We start from the raw sequence: 26582 nt of genomic DNA, 5'->3' as shown, positions 1-26582 counted from the left end.
CATTACTCGGGGGTTTTTTGGGGTCGCCGGCCACGAATTTAGTGTTGGCGATGGTCTCCAAGATACCTGGTGCCCAGGGTGGAACTCATCGCCTGGAGTTTTATGTTATAATCATTCAAATCAGTCAATAACCATTACTCTGAGGGTTTTGGGGGTCGCTGAACAAGAGTTTCATGTGGTCGATGGTCTCCAAGATACCTAGTGCCGAGGGTGGAGCTCGTAGTCTGGAGTATTATGTTATAATTATTCCAAATCATTTAAAGCCATAACGCGGGGGGTTTTGGGGGTTCGCTGAGCACAAACTTCATGACGGCGATGGTCTTCGGTGTACCTGGTGCCCAGGGTGGAACTCGTCGCCTAGAGTTTTATGTTATAATCATTCAAAATCAGTCAATAACCATTACTCTGAGGATTTTGGGGGTCGCTAAACAATAATTTCATGTGTACGATGGTCTCCAAGGTACGTGGTGCCCAAAGTGGAAGTCGTCTAGAGTTTTATGTTATAATTATTACAAATCATTTAAAATCATTACTCGGGGAGTTTTGGGGGTCGCTGAACATGAATTTCATGACGGTGATGGTCTCCAAGGTACCTGGTGCCCAGGGTGGAACTCGTCGCCTGGAGTTTTATGGTATAATCATACAAAATCAGACAATAACCATTACTATGAAAGTTTTAGGGGTCGTTGGGCATCAATTTCATGTTGACGATGATCTTCAAGGTAGGTATACAATAATCTAAAAAATACGTGTTAAATTAAATGTTAGTGCACGTATTCATAATAAATTTATTTGTATAATATAATGAAAAAATTAATAAAAAAGTAAAATAAAATAAAAAAATATATTTACTTACTTGAAGTTACACAAATTTCTCTCTTCCGCAATTTCGAAAACCAAAATTATAAAACAGCGCAGCTATAGACTGTAGATAATGAAGATTCCTTTAATATCAATCTTAAACAGCTTGATATTATAATATTATTATTTATTCTGTAATTAACAAAACTAATAAGTATAAAATATATGACTTTTTCAAAACACCAACATTAAAAACTTACTTTGCTTTAAATACGGTATCACTTTTTAGATGTTTTTTTATAATTAATTAAAAATTTTTAAAAGAACACAACTACATAAAAGTGTAGCTTGGAGGTATTCACATATATACTATGCTTTGTTTTTAGACCAGGAGCAATAAAATAAAAAGACATATTTACACCCAAGAAAGTCAATAGAAAAATCACCATATACATCTTCTTTTTTGGTTGATCATATCAGCCTTCGACGGTAATCCATCAACATTATATTATATTAAAACGTCGCTAAAGAGTTCTAAAAACCACTGTTTTTTTATATAAAAGCAGACTAGAAATTTAAAATTAAAATAATATCGCAGAAAACACAAAAAATCGCTGATATTACTTAATTACCCTTGAAATGCCAATTAGGTCAAACTTTCATAAATGTCATTAGTGTCAAAATTTAATTTCAACTGCTTTAAAAGCGACAAAATTTTAAAATTATTTTTAAATAGGTAATTTTTTAGGATATAATATAAAAGTGTTTTAAGAAAAATTATTAATGAAAAATATATTTAGCGACCCCCAAAACACCGAAGTAATGGATATTGACTGATTTTGAATGAACATAACATAAAACTGCAGGCGACGAGTTCCACCCTAGGCACCAGGTACTTTGGAGACCATCAGCGACATGAAATTCGTACTCAGAGACCCCAAAAACCCCCCGAGTAATGGTTATTGACTGGTTTTGAATGGTTGCAACATACAACTCCATGCGACGAGTTTCACCCTGGTCACCAGGTAACTTAGAGACCATCGCCGACATGAAATTCGTACTCAGCGACCCCCAAAACCCCCAGGGTAATAGTTTTTGACTGATTTTGGATAATTATAACTAAAAATCTAGGGGACGAGTTCCACCGTGGGCACCAGGTACCTTGTAGACCATCGCCGATATAAAATTCATGCTCAGCGATCCCCAAAATCCCCGAGTATAAAAATTCAACTCATTTCCGTCAATATTTCCCAAGTTCTAAATTTTTCATTTTCACCTCTTCGAGATGCACTTTTAAAATGCATTTTCTTATGCACAAAAATTTTGGCCCTAGATGAATTTAGTTCACAAAGTTGCCTGACACTCTCTCTAATCGAATTCAAAAAGTTCCATGACGATTCATCTTACTGCACAAAATTCCTAGGTTTTGGGCTTTTTAGTGCTTCGTTGCTTCCTCTAATTCCGTAGATTCTGTATTTAGTCCGTATTTCGACTCTGATTTTTGTTTGTAAGATGCCCTTGTAAATTGATAACACTTTTTCTACCAATATTGTGGTCTTTTGTGGTCATATACTGTAGTGGAGTCAATGCAGTTTTTACTTACGTAAAAAATCAAACAAGATAGAACTTTTTATAATATCATTAAGTAATGTATACCTAATAAACAAAAAAAAAGTTCTACCCAAAAGTGGGTACTTAATTTTTTACTAGACAAATGAACTGCGAAATTAGTTGTTTTTTAAATACCCAGAAAAATATGGATTTTAGAAAAAAACTGACTTGACCATTGAAAAATTCAGAAACCTTTACACAAATAACATTAAATAAAGATTTTTCTACAATTAAATCTATACCTTATATATTTTTTATTTTTAATGCTCAAGTCACCCCTCTGAAAAACATTGGCGCACTGTGTGGCATCGTTCGACGGAGCGCGCTTGAGTTAATTTAGTATAATTTTTTAACTAATTGATCAAATTAAATTTTGCCTGGACAATAAGAAGAGTCCGAATCCGCTAATAAATAAATATTTAAACGAGAGGAAGATATTTTATATAGTAATATATTTATTATAAAATTATTTAACATATTTATACATTTCATACATTTTTACCGATATTTACATAAATCAAGCATGGAGTCTTGCTATGACGGACTGTACACATTTATCATAATTAATAGCTTTAACTTCGGGATTTTGTCCTACAGTTTTTCCACACTTATCTTGAAACTCTTTCCGACGATCATTGTCATCAGTAATAGCTTCAATGTGTTGCTTGAACTTGTCAGGAATAACGTCTCCATTCTGATCCAGTGTTCCCACTTTACGATGAACACAAAGAACTTGCTTGCCGGTATCAGGGTTTATAATACCAAGTTTAACGTTTGCAATTTCGTTTACAGTTGAACCGGATTCCTTTTGGCATTCTCTGATCATTGATTGTACTCTTTCATGTTCAGAATGAGATGCGGCCTGTTAAAAAAAAGATTAATTTTGGTATTAAAGTTAGAAAATAACTAGTTAGTGGAGAGGCTTGTACCTTGAACCGGATTTTTTCAAAGCTCAATTATTGAAGTGAAAACTTCTTTAGGGACGTTGGGCACTTTTTGGATGGGGTAAAAGCATTGAATTCGCGACCGTCATCACGACCGTTATCGCTTCGGCGAAATAAATATTGTAGGTATTTAAATTTAAAATAAATGTAAAACCTATTTTTAGATGGGGAAAAAGGATTGATTTGGCGACCGTCATCTCTTCGGCGAAATAAATTTTGTACGTATAATTATTATGTGTATGTATATATAAATTGTGTAGAGGTATTTAAATTTAAAATAAATGTACAATCTATTTTGGGATGGGGAAAAAAGATTCATTTCGCAACGGTCATGTCATCGCGACCGTCATCGCTTCGACGAAATAAATTTTGTACTTATATTATTATAATCTACATATAATAATAGTAATCTTATTGAAGTGAAAACTTCTTTAGAGACGTCGTGCTCTTTTTAGATGGAGAAAAAGTATTGAATTAGCGACCGTCATTGCTTCGACGAAATAAATTTGTGAAGTGAAAACTTTTTTAGGGACGTTTTGCACTTTTTAGATAGGGAAAAAGTATTGTGTTTGCGACCGTCATCACTTTGCCCAACTAAATTTAGTGCGTATATATATTATGTATATGTATACATAAATAGCATAGAACGTACGCAACACGTATATAATATAGGTATAGCACTTCTTTTTGGATGGGGAAAAAGCATTGAGCTCGTAATTTAGATACTATAAGAACTTTTCACTTCTGTCGGCACTCCAATGAATGATTTAAATTTTTTTTTAAGTTTTTAAATTTCAAAGACTTTTTGGACTAACTTGTAGTTTACACACCATAGTATACTATATCAAAAGGTCATTGTAATTAAACAAAACCAAACATATTTTTTAGAATTTTATTTATTAGAACTAATTTGGTCTAAGGTACAAACTGGTACTGTACCTTGAACCACATAGTCTTGTACGTTGAACCAACCGTAAACCATTAAAAATATATACAAAAAAATTGTGTTCTTCAACATTGAAGCTCCCAAACTCTAAGTCAAACACATGTACTCCTTTTTGCCTTTCAAAAAACCCAGCCGTTCTTGGTGGTTTAAGTTTGAGCAGAACATCTTCAATCTCAATGTCAAATTGTTGACAACTTGGTTCAGAATACTTATTGCTGTTCAGAATTCTCTTGAGATACTGGGCCGTTAAATAGGGACTTACAGCAGTTGTTACTTGTGCAACGCAAAAATGTGTCTTTTTTTCTCATTAACATGGTACGGCTCAACGTACAAGACGTGATAGCGGTCCAAGGTACAAGATTCGGTCGAAAAGGAAACAAATGTGAATTTTACACTAATAAACGGTTTTGTTATATTTCTCACTATGTTGTGTAACTACCTATCAGTATAGGCATACACACCTTGTGATTTAATTTACGATATTTGTAAACACAAAAATTAGAAAAGAAAATTATCTATCCCATAAATAGTTACTTTTCACGAAATAAAACACTATATTTTTATGATAGCCGCAAACGATTTCTTTCAAACGATTGTAGAAGATCTTGAGATAAGAAACATACACAATTCGCGCACAAAATAAAAGAAAAATGAAGTGGCCCTTGGTACAAGCTGGCCCAAAGTACAAGCCTCTCCCCTATACTAAATTTACAATCAAGATGTAGTAGAAATAAACAAACCAAGACACGTTAAATACTACTAGGAGCACTCAACTAGGAGCACTAGGAACACACAATGTATATACATTCTAAATTATCATTTGGGAGTGTTCCTAGTAGCATTTAACGTGTCTTGGTTTGTTTATTTCTACTGCATCTTGATTGTAAATTTAGTGTAGAGTATAATAGTAGGGGAGGAAAGTATGCTAAATGTGCAGTCACTCGAGTGCTTTGGGGACCTATTGGGTTGTGAAGAGTAGGTTCTAAAACCAAAAAAAGTTAAGTAAAGTTTTCCATTTAAGTGGAGACTTTCCATTTTTAATTTAATTCTCCATTTCCAACAATCGTTTTTTCCGATTATAGCGCCATCTATCCATTATTTGAAAAAATGTTTCAAATAAAAGTTAATTATTTTTATGTAAGGAATCCGAATCTGCAATAAAAAATGGGGGCTATTATTTAAAATTTTAAAGTAACCTCCTAGACCACATCCGTGGGGGGTCGTGTTTGGTGCCATTCGGTAGATTTTTCAAACATATTGAATAAGTGTATTTTTCAGTTTTTCGATCTGATGTTGTGACTCACCCATTTTCTTACGCCCCGCCCAAATCGTCAGATTTTTGAAATATACACTCTTTTGCATGTACTTAACTTACCTTAATCTGACGATTTCGAGTTTTTCTAAGGATAGATTTTTTGTTCGCCCCCCCCCTTTTAACGAACTCCCCTGTGTTTAGAGCCAATATATGGTAGAGGTCCATCTACAGGGTACCAGGGTTTCTTCCCATATGATAATCTGACGTGCTCGAGTTACTGCAAAAATCCCCGCTTTGGCTCCCCTACCATAAAGCATACAAAAAAATATAACAATAATAACAAATAACTTCTTTACGGTAGAAATAACTTTCTATATTTTCAAAAGCGAAGAAACAGACTAAAAACCGATTTGTGTAGTAGTCTATTCACTCACAATAAAATATTACAAAACCTCAAAATTGTAAAGAACCGCTTGTATTGACTTGAAATTTGGCATACACATAGATTACATGTCGTGACATTGTGCCGATGTCTGCTTTTGTCTTGGGGGTGAGTTTCTGCCCTTCCCAGTGGTGCAAAATATACGTTAAAAATAAGTCCGGAAGTGGATAAACTGGCTAATTATAAGTAAATTTTATTCTATAGAGTTTTAACACCAAGTCAATACTTTTCAAGATATTTGCGAGTAAATGTATTCATTTTTCAACAAAAAAGCACGTTTTCAGACGGTTTTTCGCAAATAATTCAAAAAGTAAGTATTTTATAAAAAAAAACAGTAGAAGTAGAGCTGTAGCTAATGAAGAATAGGCTCTTATTCGCCAAATTTCAAATCCAATACATATTTCAACGTGAAATAACCAATAGATGAAGCACTTTTCGGAGAAAACTCATTACAATGTTTTGTAGTGTTTACAAGTGTTTAAAAAAGCTTTATTCTTGTTTATAAACAGTTTTCAGCAACAAAAGTAAGCAAGTTACGCTCAGAATAAAGCTGGTCCCTTTTTTTTGTAAAAAAAAATCGTTAAAATCACCCCTTAGTTAGCATCGCAAATGAAATTGATCGTTACCGCTTCACAAATTACTTTACTTATGAATTTTTTATGTATGTATGGCGGCGATGAAATATCAACCGGCGGCGATGAAACGTCCCATTCGGGTGAAAAGTTTTGTAAAAATTATTGGAGTTTATAATAGAATAGTGATAGAAAACTTTATCTAATAAGCACATTGAAAAATGGATCAATTTTAACTCGTGAAGGACAACAAAAATGGAAAAGCATGTATTTACTTGTTTACTTCCTCCGTTGTTGGTAGATACAGTAAATAAATCGTTCAGCTGGACATAGGAAACATACATTGTATATATTTAGATACATAAATACATACATTGTATTATTATATTGAGATAATTGTGGCAACTGAGCTCTCTTGGTGACAATATGGCTGTTAGCATTAAGGGGCATTAATCTCAAAATTGACAAATAATTTCGACTGACACACATAAACGTCAAAATATGACAATGTAGTAGCTAAATATTTTTAGCCCAAGGGAAAGTTTAGTTTTAATTTAGTTTTTAAATAAAAAAGAATGTGTGTGTACTTTGTACGCACGTAAGAAGTTATACTTCTATTATATGATTTCTTAAAAATAAATATACTTTAAACAATTTTTTTTAAACACTAAACTAATTTTGTGCTTACCGCTTTCAAAAAAATAAAAAAGAATGTGTGTGTACTTTGTACGCACGTAAGAAGTTATACTTCTATTATTCGCGGTGTGCAAGTACTTGGAAGGGAAACGAGAAACGATCGTGCGCGAGTCGCGGAGAAATATTGCAACTATCTTAAATAATTCATATTGTCAATTGAAATTGTCAAATTGACGTATATTTCATACCTTCTGTCATTGAAGCAGAAAAATTACATATTGCTCCACAATGTTGATATGATATGCAATTATTATATAAAGGTAAATTTAATTAATTGTATTTTGAGTGCAGTACTGCATTTTAATAACTAATTTTATTTACTACATACAATTGTTCACGTTTTCATAACATAACCTGAATCTTATTTTTTCTTCTTACTATTTTTTTGGACTATGACCTTGACAATTATCCAGTAACCAGGACTAATATAATTGGCCAGTATAATTAAAAGTGCGAATAAAAGTACAGAGCGTAGAAATAGGGGTCGCTTTGCCGAACTTGCACGGTCCCAATATGATTATATGATTATAAACGAAATTAATATACTTTTTATTTATATTTTATTTAAATATTAAATTAATTTATACTTACTACTTCTCAAACATTTTTATTAAAACAGTGCCAAAAATTAAAATAATAAAAAAATAAAACACACACAAACACACTAAAAATGCCACAAATGATTTCTGAACATTAATTGTCGGAAAAATTTTTAACTAAATACGTATTTTCTGAAAATAAAATTATATAATAAATATACTTACAATCATAAAATGTATAAAAAAAAAATAAAAAAATAAAAGTTTCTATTGGGATTCGAACCAACTTACCACGCGGCTGGTATTTGCGTTGTATTGGGATTCTCTCGCATTAAAACTGCGCCACAGAGACAGCTTGTCATTATGTGCGAAGATCGTCTAACTAAACAGATTAACCTTTTGACATTTTTAACTTATGTAAATTAAATTATTTTGATTTTGAATTGAAATGATTTAGAATTGAAAAAATACAACAAAACATAGAGTAAGAAGACAATATATTATGTAAATATAAATATAAATTATGTAAATAAAAGTATTACATACTACTTATGTATTTTGGTAGGTTCAAGGTAGGTATCGGAGCCCGTATAACGACTAATAAATTTCGCAATCACTTGCGTCGTGCAAAGTGGCTATGTTCAAATATCATAACAAAATTTGATCAACTATTTATAAAACACTTACCAGTGAAAGATTCTTTAGCTTTGAATAAGCGAGATCTGCGGCACTCATACTAGGCACAGTTTGATGAGCTTTCACATTGGCATGAAACAATCATCTCTTCTATGTAAATAAGTCCAAAAATATAATATGAAAACTATTTAAAAAGGCAGTATAACCATTAACTAACTTTTTGTTTGTTGTTTCTCTTCCTACAAATTTTAAAACGCAACAAGCATACATTATAACCAAACGCAGTCCCACAGCTGTGCCACAGCTGCCATATTGGATAATTTTTGTCATGTCATTTGAACATCCAATCAGAACAAAGTTATAATGCGCATGCGCCCGGTCGCTAGGTTTTCCCATATAAAATTTCACCGTCATTACGCCCGTAAAGAAGTATAACTTCAAAAAAAAATTAGAGGATTGCTCCGGATTCGAACTCAAGACCTCTCGATATCTGGCCGAATGCTATACCAAATACGCTACGAGGACTGTGTCTGTAAAGGTTCGGACGTACCTAATGACAATTTACGGTAACAGATAGACAAGGTGAAGTATAATAAATATACAATAAAATGTTTTAATAATACTCATCTTACTCCTGAGGAAGACAAATCCAAAGACGTAAAAACGCCTAAAGAAGTATAACTTCAAAAAGCAAAACGTACATTTTATTACCCAAAAATATTTCAACAATTAAAGTAAAATTATTGACTCATTAATCATAAGCTTTGTTTTTGATTTATTTATGGACAGCCTTGCTCAAAACTCACTCATTCTATTGGTTCTAATATCTGCATTGCACCAAAAACTCTTACTCGAACAGAAGCTTCATCTAACACAGGTTAGCTCAGTTGCCACAATTCTCTCACTGTATATTTCTATGTCCAGCTGAACGATTTACGTACTGTATCACAATTATATCTGATGAACCAGGGTTAAAAATGCACCAAGAAAGCACAACAAAAAAGGCAACATATGGAATGATGGAAAAATTAAACACCATAATTACATACCCTCAAGGTTCTAGAAAATAGCAGACCGATTTTGAGATATTCGGAAGATATCTAAAATACTAAGAATATCTACAACTTCGAACAATAACTGGAATTAAATGGGTACCAAGACAATAAAAAGCAATATGTGTAGATCGGAAAAAGAATATGAAAATAAATCATAATTGTTGTAAGCTGCATTTAAAACGCCAAATAAGAACTTAAAAATAATAGAAAAGGTAATAGTAAACCATAGTGACCAAAATGGTTACTAAAATTTTAGTATTACTAATTTTTACTAAAATATTTTAGCACATTAACAATACAAAGATTCTTACCGCTGTTAAGCAGACCTAAGCCGCAATGAAAATATGCGCATGTTTCATCATGGCTTGTTGATTTGAAGAAACACAATCATGTTCTTTCGCTATTCCATTTTATAGATAGTTTTGAAAAAATATTAAGAATAAGGACCGTACGCAGGGCTTTATTAAAAATTTTAGGAGCATTTAACATAAAATTTTTTATCGAAAATCGTCACTAAAGTCAATCATTATTGTACTCATTTGCCCTCATTTGCGGCAGTAAAGTAACACTTTATTGTACTGAAAAAATAATTTTACTTTACCTGCCGCGATTAATCGGAGTTATATGTAAGTGGTCGATGGCAGTAATCGATTATTTATTTGAGTTATCTTACAATTTATTTACTTTAATTATTTAAAATATTGTACAAAATTTACGACATTGTTAATTAAATTGATGTCGAAAAGTGAAATTCTGTAGTATTATGTAATTATATTCATATAAAATAAATCAACACTTTACCGATTTAGGATTATTCAACATTGATAACTATCGATTAAAATTCGAAAGCGGCCATCATGCAGAAGTCACCTGTCATCACTGTCATGAAATTTTTATTGCTTCTGAGATTTTAAAAAATTCTTAAATTGTAAATTGTAAGTAAGTATTAAATCCAATAATAAATTGTGGGCGATAAAATTTTGTATGCACCACGTCAGTAAAACTCTTTATCGGACTCGTCTGTTATTCGCCTCGCTCGCTAGGCTCGCTTTGCTCATAATATCAGACTTGTTCGATAAAGAGTAACTTTACTGACTTGGTACATAAATAACTATTTTAAATAAATTATTGCTTATATAACGGTGTAGCAAATTGCAACATAATTTTAGGAGTATACAATAATATTATTATTATAAAAAAAAGTATAGGTTAGAATAAATATGATATACGAATAACAGATCGAATTTTATTTTAATCGTGTAGAGGACTGTATTTTTGATTTCGAATTTAAAGGACTAGCTTTACAAATCCGGGTGAGTCTTCGCCGCATTTACTATAAATAGCCCTCCTTCTACTACGAATTTGCTCTACTATTTTTCAATTTTGTTCCCCAATCCTATACAAATGGGCTTCAACATCGTCCTCGCGTCTTTTTTTGGGATGGTCAACTGATCTTCTACCGTCTGGTCTCTCAATAATATTCTCTCTAACACTCTGTATTCCTCTGGTCTTGATCTCATGATCACATGACCAGCCCATCTTATCCAGTCAGCTTCTATATTTTTCTAAGCTTCTCCTCAACAGAATTAGTCACAGGATACTAGAAAATGTCCCCATTGAACAAGCTGGCTTCCATCCTCATCGAAGCTGTACGGACCAAGTGCTGATATTAACAACTTTTATAGAAGCTAGTTTTCAAAAGAAACAAAAAACAGCAACATTATTTATAGATCTAACAGCAGCATATGATACTGTTTAGAGACAGGGATTAATATATAAACTGGCCCGTATTATCCCCTGCAGAAAGATAATTAACCTCATTGACAACATGCTGACAAACAGAGCCTTCCAGGTTATAATGGGAAAGGAGACGAGTAGACAGATGAAACTTAACAATGGCCTTCCACAGGGTTCTGTCCTTGCCCCTTTACTTTTCTTCCTCTTCTTCTTCTTCTTCTTCTTCTTCTTCTTCTTCTTTTTATATAGACATTACTCTGTCTGTTTTTCAATGTGCCTCCAGTAAGTTGTCATTCCATATTTTTCGTGGTCTTCCCACTGATCGTCTTCCTATTGGGGAACCGTCTCTCGCCGTCCTTACTAATCTATTTGTTGTCATTCGGCTTATGTGGTCGTTCCATTCTACTCTTCTGCTTTTCACCCAGTTATTAATGTTGTCCACCTTGCATCGCCTTCGTATATCTGCACTTCTAGTCTAGCTCTATCCCACAGCGTCTTACCATCGATTTTTCGCAATGTTTTTATCTCTGCTGTTTCTAGCATTCTTTTTGTTCTTTCTGTATCAGGTCGTGTTTCTGCCGCGTATGTCATTATTGGTCTGATGACTGTTTTGTAAATTCTGCCTTTCACTTCTTTCCCGATGTTTTTATTTCTCCATATTGTTTCATTCAGGCAACTTGCGGCTCTGTTTGCTTTATTCACCTGATCTTCCACTTCTGTTTCGAGCTTTCGGTAGCTACATATTGTGATGCCTAGATATTTAAACTCCATGACTTGTTCTATTATTTGACCCTCCAGCTCTAATTTACACCTTATTAAATCTGCTGTTATAACCATGCATTTAGTCTTTTTTGGGGAAATTAACATGTTAAATTTTCTAGCAGTTATATTAAATTCGTGCAGCATACGTTGTAAATCATCTTCACTTTGAGTGATTAGTATTGCATCGTCTGCATAGCAGATTATTTTAAGTTGTTTTTCTCCCGTTTACTCCTATTTTCTCCCTTTACTTTTCAGCCTCTATATTTCTGGCATGCCTGAAACCGAATCTCAAAGTTTGGATGTGCTGACGACTGGACCCTTGCAACAAGCCACCAATCTTTAGAAACTACAGAAATCACTCTCACGAATGACTTATCCATCTTCATCGATTACCTTAAGAAATGGAGACTACAACCAAATACTACAAAAACTGAAGTATCAGCTTTTCATCGCAACAACAAGCTGGCAAACAGAGAATTGCGAGTGTATTTAAATAACAAGCTGTTTAAACACAATAAATACCCGAAATACAGTTGAGTCCGGGAATCTTTACCCGTGCGTCATCATTTAAAGCATACGAAATAAGTCGATGATAAGTCGGAAATTGAAATTTACTAAACGCAACAGCAAGTCCCTTACTGTCACTTGCTGTTGCGTTTAGTAAATTTCAATTTCCGACTTATCATCGACTTATTTCGTATGCTTTAAATGATGACGCACGGGTAAAGATTCCCGGACTCAACTGTACCTTGGGGTTACTCTAGACAGAACGCTCACATTCAGAGAACACCTGACGAAAACAGCAGCTAAATTGAGAACACGCAACAATATAATACAGAAACTCTGCGGCACTACATGGGGGTCCACAGCAAACTTTAGGATTCTCTGCTCTTGGCCTGATATATCCGGTGGCAGAATACTGTGCACCAGTGTGGCTAAATAGCAGGCACACCCATCTGGTCGACAACCAACTAAACCGTGCTATGTGTATGATAACAGGCGCAATTAAGCCCACTCCTACAACGTGGCTACCTACCCTTAGTAATATAGCACCACCCAACCTACGCCGCGAACATGCATTGGTTAAAGAATATAACAAAATAATGGACAGTCGCCAGCTTCTAGTCCACAACGACATCTCCGATATTATTGGAAACCGTCTCCGATCCAGGTTACCCCCTCTACAATCTGCTCAAGCGCTGCAGCAATCCAACTTTGACATAAATACCCCATGGAGAGGAGATTGGGCAAGTAAGACAGATCCGCATTACCATAGTCTACCGGACATCACAGGAAAGCCTAGCGAATTTGAACGTCTCCGTAAGATTTGGGCAGCCCTTAACGAATTAGAACAAACTGTGGAAGATGCGCCGACTCCCTCTACAGATGGGGTAAACTTCCCTCGCCTTCTTGTGACTGCAGCGCTGCAAAACAGACGATCAGTCACATTGTTCAGGACTGCCCACGCAGAGCATACAAATGCGACCTTATAGACTTTGTAATGGAAACCGAAGGGTGAATCGAATATATAAAAAAACTGGGCATCTGTTTGTGATGCATTGTATAATGCATAAATCTAAATATATTATGTGATGTACTTAAGCCATACGCTAAATAAAAATAAATAGCTTTTATATGTTGTCATTACGATGACGTACGTCATCGTATGGAAAACGTGAGACGTGACGATGTTTTTAGTACCGTACTCCTGTCAATTTTACTCCTGTCAATTTTATCTCTCTCTTTATCCCTTTTAGGGCCACATTTGATTCTGAGGACCTTTCTTTCAACTACCAGTAGCTTATTTATTTCTCTCTGACGTAGAGTCAATGTTTCACTTTCATATAATATAACAACTGGGCCGATAATTGAGATGTTCAGCCATAATTTAGATTGTTTTTTTAGCAGCTTATATCTTAATAATGACGATAAGGAAATCGTTTACTACTTCGAAGCTGTGGTCATTAATAGGTATTGTTTTGCCTAATTCTTGGTCTTGGACTTGTGGTTACTAGGATGTACTTCGTCTTCTCTTCCTTTATTCCAAGACCCAGACAACCTGTTTCTTCCTACATTTGTGAAAACACCTATACCAATTTTCGTGTAGAATGGGCGACTGCATCTAGATTATCAGCAAAGGCCAGGAATAGTTTTGATTCTCGAGACCCAAATCCCCTTGTCACCTCTTATGATATTTTACTTATTACATATTACAATGCCAAACTAAATAGCAATATATTCAAAACAGAACATTCTCTCGATGTGCCCCAAATATCGTATTCTCTGTGCTTTGATAGTCATCGAGATCGTTGGCTCTTTAAATAGTTCTTCCAATTCAATATCGTTCTTCTCCGCTAGCCTTCTATTTTAACACCTCCATATATTGCTCTTTGCATTTTTCTCTCCCATTTTTCTAAAAGGTGCGTTACTGACTTTTCAGCACCCATGTTTCGCATGCGTATGTTACTGTAGGTCTGATGACAGTAATAAATTCTGATTTTTGTTTTTCTTGATACGTATTTGGATTTCACTAATGTGCATAATGCTCTGTACTTTTTATTTCCTTTAGCTATTCTTGCCTTTATCTCCCCTTCCTCATGACCATTTTCATCTATTTTGGCTCCCAGGTAATTAATTTCTTAGGTCCTTTTGAATGAGTATGTTGGATTTGTTCATTTATTCGCTTAAAATCTAACAATGACGTTTATGACCTTCTTGTGATGACAAATCCATATCCATCTTCATGTGTGTTTTTATGATCCAACCAAAAGGTTATAGCACTTCCAAATTTTCCATTACTGTCTATTTTATTTCCTGTATTGTTGTTAAAATATCCATGTTATGTTTTTGCAATTGTGTAATGGCTCTTTTTGCTATTCCAGATCTGTGCCAACTTAACACATTCCACGTTCCTATGCAAATATCCTTATTCCGTTGCGTTTGTCGTTTATATTGATCATTAATTATGAATCGAAATCAATTAAACTTATAAGAAAACAAGCTATTGATTAAAACATTCATATTACGTTAAATAACAATATTATTGTGCAGATATTATAATATTGACAAAGCATAACAGCCTTCCAAGTAGCTGAATTATACATGACAAATTCAAATTAATAATCTAATAAATACATAAAATAGTTTCTTCAATGACTATGACTGAATATACAGTATGGTGCAAATGAAAGGAATAAATTCGTTATTTCGTAAACCGGCAACTTTAAGAGACAATCCTGAAACTAGTCGATTTTTATTTTTAAATTATGATATTTTGCCATATATCTCATACTCGTGACGTCATCCATCTGGGCGTGATGACGTAATCGATGATTTTTTTTAATGAGAATAGGGGTCGTGTGCTAGCTCATTTGAAAGGTTATTCAATTCTCTATTCAGTAATATAAACATGTACATAATTATTTATACAGGGTGTCCAAAAAATTTTTTTAAGTAAATTATTTGCAAAAAAAATGTTGCAGATAAAACTGTTTATATAACAAACAAACATTGCTTGTCGCTTAAATTAAATGTTCAATCTTCCAAGAGGCAAGTGGATCGCAAGAGCTGGCTTGAACATTGAATTTAATCGAAAACTAATGGTTATTTCTGGAAAACATTTTTTTTTCTGTATTCGGGAAACAGTCAAATGTATCTTGAGTTAAATAAATTACATACATTCTTCTTTTTTTGTCAAATAATTTAATTAAAAATTTCTTTTGGACACCCTGTACAAATAGTTATGTAAATGTTTATACAGTGTGTCCACGGTTGGGGTGTTCAAGAGGAAAAACCTTTTTATTTTCAATTTTAGCGAAAAATGTCATTCTTGGTAAAAAGTTTTGCTTGTTCTAAAACCCCATAAAACGAAATAAAATTCAAGTTTTTCAAATCCTGCTTAATTTTTTAGCCAATTTTATGTAAATCCCTGTAAATTTTTGCACTAAGTTCGAAATCGTAACATTAATCTAGTGTTGCCAATCCACAATGTAGCTTAGTAACTGTCAACTCCGATAAATAATTTATACGAATTGTCATTTTTTTCGACATTGTTAAGCGTTCAATAAAGAATTTATCTTCTGATAAATTGTAATATTAAAATTATTGGATTAATAATTATTTAATTAATAAATAATTTGATGATTTAAGGAGAACGACAAAACCTCGCTTCATAATCCAGAGAAGCGAAAGGCTTGTTCTCCCAAGTTATTATTGTTACAATTTCGAACTTAGTTCAAAAATTTATAGGGATTTACATAAAATTGGCTATAAAATTAAGCAGGATTTTAAAAACTTGAATTTTATTTCATTTTATGGGTTTTTTTAGCAAAGCAAAGCTTTTTATCAAGAATGACATTTTTCGCTAAAATTGAAAATAAAAAAGTTGTTCCTCTTGGGCACCCCATCCGTGGACACACTGTATTACTGGATAGAGAATTGAGTGAAATTCAAATGAGCTAGCACACGACCCCTATTCCCATTTAAAAGAATCATCGATTACGTCATGACGCCCAGGTGGATGACGTCACTAGTATGACATATATGCTAAAATATCATAATTTAAAAATAAAAATCGACCTGTTTCGAGATTCTTCCTTAAAGTCACCGGTTTACGAAATAACGAATTTATTCCTTTCATTTGCACCATATTGTATGTTCGTATAATTGGTTCGTAGAATCAAACTTAAAATTTGTGTATTAGAGTAATCGGGAGAACTTACTAAGAATTATATTCAGTTATTGAAGAAACTATTGTATGTATTTATTAGATAATTAATTTGAATTTGTTATGTATTATTCTGCTACTTGAAAAGTCTTTTATGCTTTTTCAATATTATAATATCTGCACTTGAATTTTATCCTAACTGAGCAGGTAAATACCATGTTTAGATCTGTCTCTGATTTTTGTAACCGGCGTCTAAGCATGGACTTAAAAATGTCTACTATTAACCGCTTAGAGGCTTTTGCACTGCGGTTGTCCAGATAGTCTAAAGGGTCGTTTAAACACAGCGATAAATCAAACAACTTATCAAGGTCAATCGAGTTGTTGCAACTTATCATTGTGTGTAAACGGTGCATCGCACAACTTATCAAAGTTGGAGTTGGGTTGAAGGTGGTATCGCATTGAATCGCAGCGTCTAAACAGCGTTTCAACTTGTCATCACAACTAGTTGCTGTGACTTATCGTTGTGTTTAAACGACGCTTTAAGCGTCGTTTAAACACAACGACAAGTCACAGCAACTAGTTGTGATGACAAGTTGAAACGCTGTTTAGACGCTGCGATTCAATGCGATACCACCTTCAACCCAACTCCAACTTTGATAAGTTGTGCGATGCACCGTTTACACACAATGATAAGTTGCAACAACTCGATTGACCTTGATAAGTTGTTTGATTTATCGCTGTGTTTAAACGATCCTTATAAGATCCGAACCTAAATCAACCTTCACCGGGCTGATAATAGAATGAAATATATTTTATAATCAATTAAGTATATTAGAAAATATATTAAAAATAGGTTCGCTAAAAAAATCCTGGACAGACTATTTTTAATTATTTTTTGAAAAATGATTTTTATTAAAATATTGCAATATCAAGATAATAAGAAAATTTTGTCCTGACTGAAAGTGTGAAACGTATAGAATGTGCAGCTATTGGGTTGTCCATTATTTACCTGGGCGAACTACTGGGTTGGCAGGTATAAAAATAAACAGGTATGTCGATGCCAGTTACTTTCACTTGATTGGATAATAGAAAAAATTTTATATCACCATAAGCGCTGTTTTATTGCGAACACGTTGATATAGGGTTGTCTGCAAAAAATTCGGTCCTACTAGAGGTTTGCGAATTTATAGATTTGAATTTTATCACGCGTGGAAATGTATGACAGAGAGATCCGAGGTAAATATACAATGTAATAATAAAGGACCCAACATCGCAGTCGCCTGTGATGGGACCCTGAGTATAAGAAAGTGCGCATGCTCGGTATGTAAACTGTAGAGGGTAGAGGTACCTCGACTACCCTCCATATAGTTTTTTATACGAACAATTTTTATAAGTTTCATCAGTAAAATCACTTAGACTCGTCCGAGCCACACAAAAAGCACTTTTTAGCCATTTTTTATCACAATAATACAGAATAACACGTGTTTTCGATGCAATCCAATATTATAGCTACTCCAAAATAATACGCACTGTGTACTATATGGAGGGTAGTCGAGGTACCTCTCCCCTCTACAGTTTACATACCGAGCATGCGCACTTTCTTATATTCAGGGTCCCATCACAGGCGACTGCGATGTTGGGTCCTTTATTATTACATTGTATATTTACCTCGGATCTTTACCTCTGTCATACATTTCCACGCGTGATAAAATTCAAATCTTTAAAATTCGCAAACCTCTAGTAGGACCGAATTTTTTGCAGACAACCCTATATCAACGTGTTCGCAATAAAACAGCGCTTATGGTGATATAAAATTTTTTCTATTATCCAATCAAGTGAAAGTAACTGGCATCGACATACCTGTTTATACCTGCCAACCCAGTAGTTCGCCAGGTAAATAATGGACAACCCAATAGCTGCACATTCTATACGTTTCACACTTTCAGTCAGGACAAAATTTTCTTATTATCTTGATATTGCAATATTTTAATAAAAATCATTTTTCAAAAAATAATTAAAAATAGTCTGTCCAGGATTTTTTTAGCGAACCTATTTTTAATATATTTTCTAATATACTTAATTGATTATAAAATATATTTCATTCTATTATCAGCCCGGTGAAGGTCGACTTAGGTTCGGATCTTCTACTAAGAGTAATACTAAAAACACCGTAGAAGGTTGAGCAGGCAAATGAGCAAAAGCAGTTTGCGAACGAGCAGAAGCTAGTACTCGTCAGCTGATTAATAGCGTCCAGGAAAGTGCAGGAAAATCGTATATTGTGGACATGTATAATATGGAGAAAACAGTATACTATTGTTCGGCTAATTATGATCGATATAATAGAATCGAAGGATGCAGGGGGATTTGGTAGAAAATTGGCCTCGTAATTGAAGGATGTCAGAGAATGGATACGGAGATTCGAAAAACTGTTCAGAATAGCTAAAGCAAGAAAGTCGTATTATGCTAAATAATCGCCAACGTTAAGGACTTAAGACACGCAAGGAAGAAGAGTTTTATATTTTTTACTTATCTTTGTGGTACCAAACTGACATTATAAGTTATATTTCGTGAAATGAAATTATTTGCCCGATACAGGATTCAAAGTTCATGGAATATATTCCAGATAAAGCAAAAAATTAACACATTTAAAAAAATTTTTTAGCTGCAGTTTATCTTTAGTAAATAACAAGTGCCATGGGATCAGGACCGGACTAAACTTATTAGTAGAAGCATAATATGTTTTCAACATACACAAGGTGATATCAAATTACGGTTTGTCAGTTGAAGGTTTCAGAACTACCGCAAGTACTTTCAGAACTAATCAAACTACTGCTATTAGTACAATTAGTGAACTGTATTGTTAGTACATTTAAGTTACCATCATTACCATCATTAGAAGTAGTAGAACTCTAGTCGAACCTCTACTTTCTGTACTCTAAAGACTAAGTTTTCAATCTAGCAGCACATAAAATAATACCAAAAATATTACTCTACATCCCACCAGACTGAAACCAATGGGAACCTTCTCTGGTTACACCTCCGAGGCTTCTAAAATTTGCCAGCCATAACGGATGCTGAGAAGAGCAGATCGGACGTGAATTATAAATTGTAAAATTCCCTCACCTCCTTTGGTCTCAGCACCCGTTATGGCTTGCAAATTAACCTCCGAGGCTATGTATATGTGGAATAATGTGGAATAATGTGTCAAGTTTGTGATACAACATTCTCTAGCAGTTTGTGAATCGTACTCGAGGGGTGGATTTATAAAAACCCGAAATAATTCCAGAAAAACTATGCCTCACTTTAATGCTAAATCGAAAGACATCTTCGAACAGAATGTTTTTACCATATTTTTTGTGATATTTTTATACCTAAGGAACTGTTTTAAACCTATACTAATTTTGTATTTTGCTTATTATTTATTTTAGTATTAAAAATTTTTGGCGACGTCAGGAAGACGGATAAGTTTGGCTATTCTGTTACAAAAATAATGTTGGAGTACACTTTTCTTAAGTAAAATTTTTAATTACCTTTTGAAACCAGAAAATATTTTCTAATGTAAACCGAATTTATTTATTCAATTTTATGAGCTATTACATTTCCCTTACAAAATAAATTCGCATATTAATGTATGTTTCTAATTTTTAGTTGCCGTGAGGGGCAGAAAATATTTTTTATTTCAACGCAATTTTACTAAAATACTAAATAGTGTGTTAGGCAACTTTTGTCAGGTAATATATTTTCGTTTCAAAATAAAAATTTTTTCGTCTGTTAATATTTTTTCAAATTTTTTAATTGTCTTGGGGAGGCAGAAGATATTTTCCAATTTCGACCAGATTTTACCAAAATACTTAACAGTTGATTGGGCAACTTTTGGGAGGTATTACTTTTTCATCGCAAAAAAAATTCGCCTTTTTAGATGCACCCTATTGTACACCCTACGAAATTATGATAAACAAACGTTTCTAGCTACTACCAGAGGCGTACGATAGGGGATAGTGAATGGTTGACCCCTCTCAAATTCTTCGTCACCGGCGGAATTGCTATTTTAGCACAATATTTAGATTATCCAATACTTTCTATTTAAATAGTATACTCTTCATCGAGAAATTGTTTTCGAGATATTTGAAGTTGAAAATGGAACGGCAAATATCTTGAAAACTAATCATTTTATCATTACGAATAAAGATTGTAGATTCATGTTAATAGTACCTACATTGCTTTCATAGAGTGTTGGATAATCGAACATTGCGCTAAAATAGTAATTCCGCAGTGACGTAAAATGTGGGAAGGGTCAACTATTCAATTTTCCCTGTCGTACGCCTCTGGTAGTAGCCAGAAATATTTATTTAACATAATTTAGTAGTGTGTGCACTACCTAAAAACAGTTAATATTTAATCCAAATCACTTAAATAAAATATGTCTCTTTACTGAGTTAGAGGATGTTTTATGATAAACGTTTGTTTATCATAATTGGTAGGGTGTAGAGTACCTACACTTCCTGTGAAGTATCACAAGGATATTTCAAATGGTTTTAGCGTAATGGGTAAAAATACTTATTAAATTTTTAAATAAAACACCCTGTAATTCCGTAATGAGCCAATTTTATTTAAGTGATTTGACTTAAATCTTAATATTTTGAGGTCTGTAATCTACAACTCAGAGATTGGACATTCTTAATGAATCACCCTATAACATTATTACATACTTCTGAAATTAAGTTTGTTGCACTATTTTAAGCATTAGTAATAAATACTAATAGAAAATATATTACCTACTTATAAAGAAAATTTTTATATTGAATTCTCTTTAAATTTATAATAAAGCCTTGCATACAGTCCTGATACTTGTTATTCCATCATATTATTTCAAAACTATCTATATAATGGAACGGTGAATCTACAATCTACATCAATGTCAATATCAGCTAAACTAAGATGAAACTAACATATTATATATTATATATTTTAAGTATTGCTTTGGTCTGCTTATCAGCGGTAAGAATTACTCTCTATTGCTCTTAGTATTTTTTTTTAAGTCTTTTGTAGTCATATTTTACTAGTAACTTTTCCACTATTTTTAAGTTCTTTTTGTGGTTTAAGATTCTTCCGTTTAACTAATGTTGCTTCTTCGTCTTACCCTTTTATTCTGTTTTATATTTTGTCATTTTTTTACGTCGTTCCATTCGTATTTTCTGAACTTCTTCTTTTAGTGATAAAGGAACAGTATTGTTAATTGCATCTTTCAATGAACACTCTAGGTATTATTTTATCAAATCCGTTTTTAGTCTACTTCTTTTCTTTTTTAGTATTATCCAAATTGCTATGGTAATAAAGTTACTTAATTAATTTCCATTTTATTAATTGTCATATTTTTGTATATCTACTTTATTTTAATATAGCTTTAATACACATCTACTTTTCAACAGACCACAGCCAATACCGAACGTCAAAGAATAGAAAAAATGATTAAAGAATGCCAAAAAGAATCCCGTTCAACTGTAAATGAAATCGCAAACATTAACATTGGGGATACAAACGCTGATACGGGTAAGCAAGCTCTTTGTGTTCATCGTAAATTAGAAACACTGGATCAGAATGGAGACGTTATTCCTGATAAGTTCAAGCTACACATTGAAGCTATTACTGACGACAACGATCATCGGAAAGAGTTTCAAGATAAATGTGGCAAAACTCAGGGAAAAAATCCCGAAGTCAAAGCTGTTAATTTTGATAAATGTATGCAATCCGTCCATGCTTCATTTATCTAAAAGGCTATAAAAATATGAGGAATGTATAAATATATAATATAATTTCTAATAAAATTTATTTATATTAATATATTTATTTATATTTATATTATATGTATTATAATATTATGAAGGATAGAAATCAGTGGAAAAGAGAAGGGGAGGCCTATGTCTAAAGATGGATATATAGATAGATAGATAGATATTCTGATTTAAAATATGTTGATCTCGTTTAAATATTTATTGTTTATTGAATTTGACGTCTCATACAGGATGTTTCATTGGGAAACGGAAATCCTTAAATGGTGAATAGAGGATACTGAGGCGATTCTATACCTCAGTTAGTGCCTCACCGATTTTTATAACCGAGTTACAGGGTGTTTTATCCATTTTGCTTATTTCTTCCTGAACCCATTACTTTAAAACCACCTTGTATATTTTTTTGATGGTTGTTACTTAAATGTTTTATTTAGAACACAAACCACCCAACTACTCATCACAACAAAAATTCAGGTCCGCACTAAAAAAAATTATAAACTCATTGTGACCTTGAAACAACACCTTGTATACAGAAATTTTCAAAATCGGTTAGCATATTTGAACAGACCACAAAAACCTAGGTTAAGTGGTTGGCTTTAATTTTTGGCCAGACAATTTAATGACTTTAATTTTGAAATTATATTGGAATTTTTAAGAACTCTGATATTAAATAGCAGGTAACTTTCAATAATAAATTATTAAAGCTAATGAACAAAAATACTCATTTTAACATAATCAATACTTATTTACTACATCTGAATAACCCATTTAGTAACCACAAAGTACAGGCCCGAATTAACAAAAAAAAAAAACATAAAGTAATTGTGACCTTGAAACAACACCCATTATATTAAAATGTTCAAAATCCGTTTGCACATTTGAAAAGACCACAAAAAACTGAGTTTACAGGTTCGCTTTCTTGCGCAGAAAAGTGACCTTAATTTTGAAATTAAATATGTTAAAAATTTTAAGACATTTGAAATTAAAAAGCAGATTTTTAAAATACTTTTAATAATAAATTATTAAAGTTAATGGATAAATAATAATTTTAAAAATAATTAATAATTGTTTACTATATTGGAACGACCCAGTAATTAATCACAAAAAAATCCAGGTTCGGATTAACCAAAAAATATCAAGTAATTTTGACCTTCAAAAACACCCAGTATATTGAAATTTTCAAAAGCCATTTGCACACTTGAAAAGAGTACAAAAACTAAGTTTTATGGTTCGCTTCCATTTTTTGCGCAGAGCTTGGCTCATGGCTTTAGTTTTGAAATTATATCGAAATATTTAAGAACTCTGAGAACTCTAATACAAATTTCGATATAATTTTAAAAGTAATGTCAATAAAATGTCTGAGCAATATATTAAAGCGAACCATTAAACTTAGTTTTTTGTGCTGTTTTCAAATGTGCAAACGGCTTTTTGAATTGTTCATTATAAAAGTGTCGTTTCAATTTCACAATTACTTTATGTTTTTTTGTCAATCCTGACCTGGATTTTTCTTTACAATTACACAATTATTACTTTATATTTTGTATCAATCCAGACCTGGATTTTTCTGTACAATTACACAATTAGTACTTTATATTTTGTGTCAATCCGGACATGAATTCTTCTTGTGATTAGGTAGAGGTACCGGTTGCGGCCACTTTAAGCTAAACTTTGTATTAAATCTTTTGTCGTATCAAAAATGAATTTAAGTTTCGAATGATTTACGGACTAAACTTTTATAATATATTTCTAAATTAATTTAAAACTATGAACATCGGATACTATTATAGAAATTTAAAGTAAAAACAATTTAAGATCATCGAAGCTAATTTCACCAGCTCCGGCCACAAGAGTACCAATAGGGGCCATGTTGTGCACCAGTTGTGGCCATGATAAAAAAAGTAAAAATGAAATATAAAAAATAATAAAGATGAAGATAAGAAAAGTGTAAATAAAAGTAAATAAAAAGTAGGTTAATAGTCATTTATTATTTGGACATGAGATAATAAAACAACACATATAACACATATATAAAAAATATTGTAAAAGAAATCGTATTAAAGGTAGGTAACTTAGATGACGAGGGTAATTAACACCACTTTTTTTTTAAATTAGACATTTCGGGTACATCATATATTCCCCTAGAATTAATTTTCTTAGGTTCAGAAATTGTCTGAACAACGTCACACTTTTCGTATATAAGCTCGTCTTTTTTTTCTGGCCACTTCCAGTGATTCAACGTTTTGACCATTGTTGAAACAGCATAATCGTTACTATCAATTTTGGTAATTACACCAGGATAGAATGAGTCATCGTATTTTACAATGACATAGTCATTTTCTTTCAATGTGTTTTCAAGTGCAATTTCTGTCTTCTGCTTTTCATTTTTTTTTCAGTGTGTTTTCAAGAGTAATTTCTGTTTTCTGTTTTTTATATATTTTTAGGTTCTTTTTCATTTCTTGTGCTACAACACGTTTCTGTCGATTTTCTTCTCTTTTCTTCTTGTTTTCTTCTTTTTTCTTAATTATATTCTCTTTCTCCAGTTCTTTTCTCTCAGCATCAGCAAGCCAGCGTTCACATGTCAAGACACTTGAGACATATTCTCTCTTTTTAGATTTTTCGTTTGTCTTTGGCCGGGGTATTACTAATATATTGCTTAAAATATTTATTTTATTACTAGATTCTTCCAAACTTTCCTTTAATTCACTTTTAATATCAGATGTTATTGTAGTATCAAACTCTGAATTCTTTTCCATTTCTAATTTTTGTTCTATGTTTATAACACTTGGTAACATTTCAACTAAGTCAAGTGATGTTTCAGGTAACTCTTGGGTTTTATTATCTTCAGGAAACATTTCGCTAAGTATGTTACCTACCCCAGTAGCCGTAAGTTCCAAATTATCTACAACTAATGATGACTCATTATCTACAATAACTGAACTCTCAGCTGTAATATGTTGAAATTCTGGAAATGGAAATTCCATGACATCTTCGGCATTTGGTAAATGCGAATTGAATGAAAGAACAGGTAAACTTTCATTCAAATCGCATTTAATCTTTGTCCATACATTAAATAGCATTTCAGCTTGTTTAATACTAGTCTTCTCTCCTTGATTATATTGAAATTTAAATTCATCTAGAACTGTATTTTCTATCTTCGATTCTAAGTAGGACAGACATTCCTCCTTAAAATTAAAACTGGATATTTCAGATATTTCAGACTTGTTTACTGATTGATCTAAAGAACTAAACGAGATTTTACTTTGATTCAGGCATTTACTGTAGTCTACATTTTCCGAATTAAATGGATAAAGGCCACACTTTCGAAATCCAATAATTATTGCAGATTTAAAGGATACTTTCGATAAAATCATGTGTAATACATTCGGAACGTCTTGTTTTTATATTTCCCTTCCGTCATTGTCCAATCTGTAGGTTCTTAATGTTTTCTTCCATTGACACTTTAGAGGGAAAAATAGGGAAACGTCTAATGGTTGTAAGATGTGTGTGGTGTTCGGATATAAACACACAACTATAATTCCATGATCGCGACAAAATCTACTTAATTGTAAACTTAAATGAGATGTATGTCCATCCAAGAAAACAATTACAGGAAGAACGTAGTTTTGTTTAATTAAAAATTGATGAAACACATTCTGAAAATATTCAAAGAATGATTCTGCTGTCATCCATCCATTTTTTGACTTCCCAATCCCCCAATGAGGTGGTGCTGCTTTAAAATATGTAGATGGAATTCTTTCAAATCTGTACATTGTTAATGGGGGGGGGGGCATAATCGCCCTGCGCATTCACGGCAATGAGAGTGGTGATGTTTTCTTTGTCACTGTTCGCTGAGGTGGCATATACATGTTTACCTTTTTCTGCAATTACCCAACTACCTGAAGGGTTAAGATAAAATGATGTCTCATCCATGTTCCAGATTCGTTTGGGATCTTCCAATACTGCAACACCATCTCCAAGATCAACTAGAACATTTTGGAACCATTTTTTAATTTTTTCGGGTGTGATAGCTGCACGAGCTTTGCTGATGTACTCTGATTGTTTGACTGAAAGTTCTGGGTGTCGCGTCATGAAACTATCAAACCATTTGCGGCCGGGCCGATTGTTGGTGAA

General features: G+C 32.9%; 2 protein-coding genes across 2 annotated transcripts; one reads left to right on the top strand and one right to left on the bottom strand.

Annotated features, from left to right (window-relative positions):
• Window positions 1-2845: 2845 nt before the first annotated feature.
• Window positions 2846-9886, bottom strand: LOC126879009 (uncharacterized). Its single transcript, XM_050641886.1, has 2 exons — window positions 9809-9886; window positions 2846-3274 (listed from the first exon to the last, which is right to left on the bottom strand). The coding sequence occupies exon 2, from the start codon at window positions 3236-3238 to the stop codon at window positions 2930-2932; it is 309 nt and encodes a 102-aa protein (XP_050497843.1). The 5' UTR covers window positions 3239-3274; window positions 9809-9886; the 3' UTR covers window positions 2846-2929.
• An 11620-nt stretch (window positions 9887-21506) lies between these two features.
• LOC126879008 (uncharacterized) lies at window positions 21507-22501 on the top strand. Its single transcript, XM_050641885.1, has 2 exons — window positions 21507-21660; window positions 22092-22501. Exons 1-2 carry the CDS (start codon window positions 21601-21603, stop codon window positions 22431-22433), a joined length of 402 nt encoding a protein of 133 aa, XP_050497842.1. The 5' UTR covers window positions 21507-21600; the 3' UTR covers window positions 22434-22501.
• Window positions 22502-26582: the final 4081 nt, after the last annotated feature.

This window comes from Diabrotica virgifera, chromosome 1, assembly GCF_917563875.1.
Source record: "Diabrotica virgifera virgifera chromosome 1, PGI_DIABVI_V3a".
Classification (NCBI taxonomy): Eukaryota; Metazoa; Arthropoda; class Insecta; order Coleoptera; family Chrysomelidae; genus Diabrotica; species Diabrotica virgifera.
The sequence above is the reverse complement of the archived record's forward strand: the minus strand, read 5'-3'. Positions and strand labels throughout refer to the sequence as shown.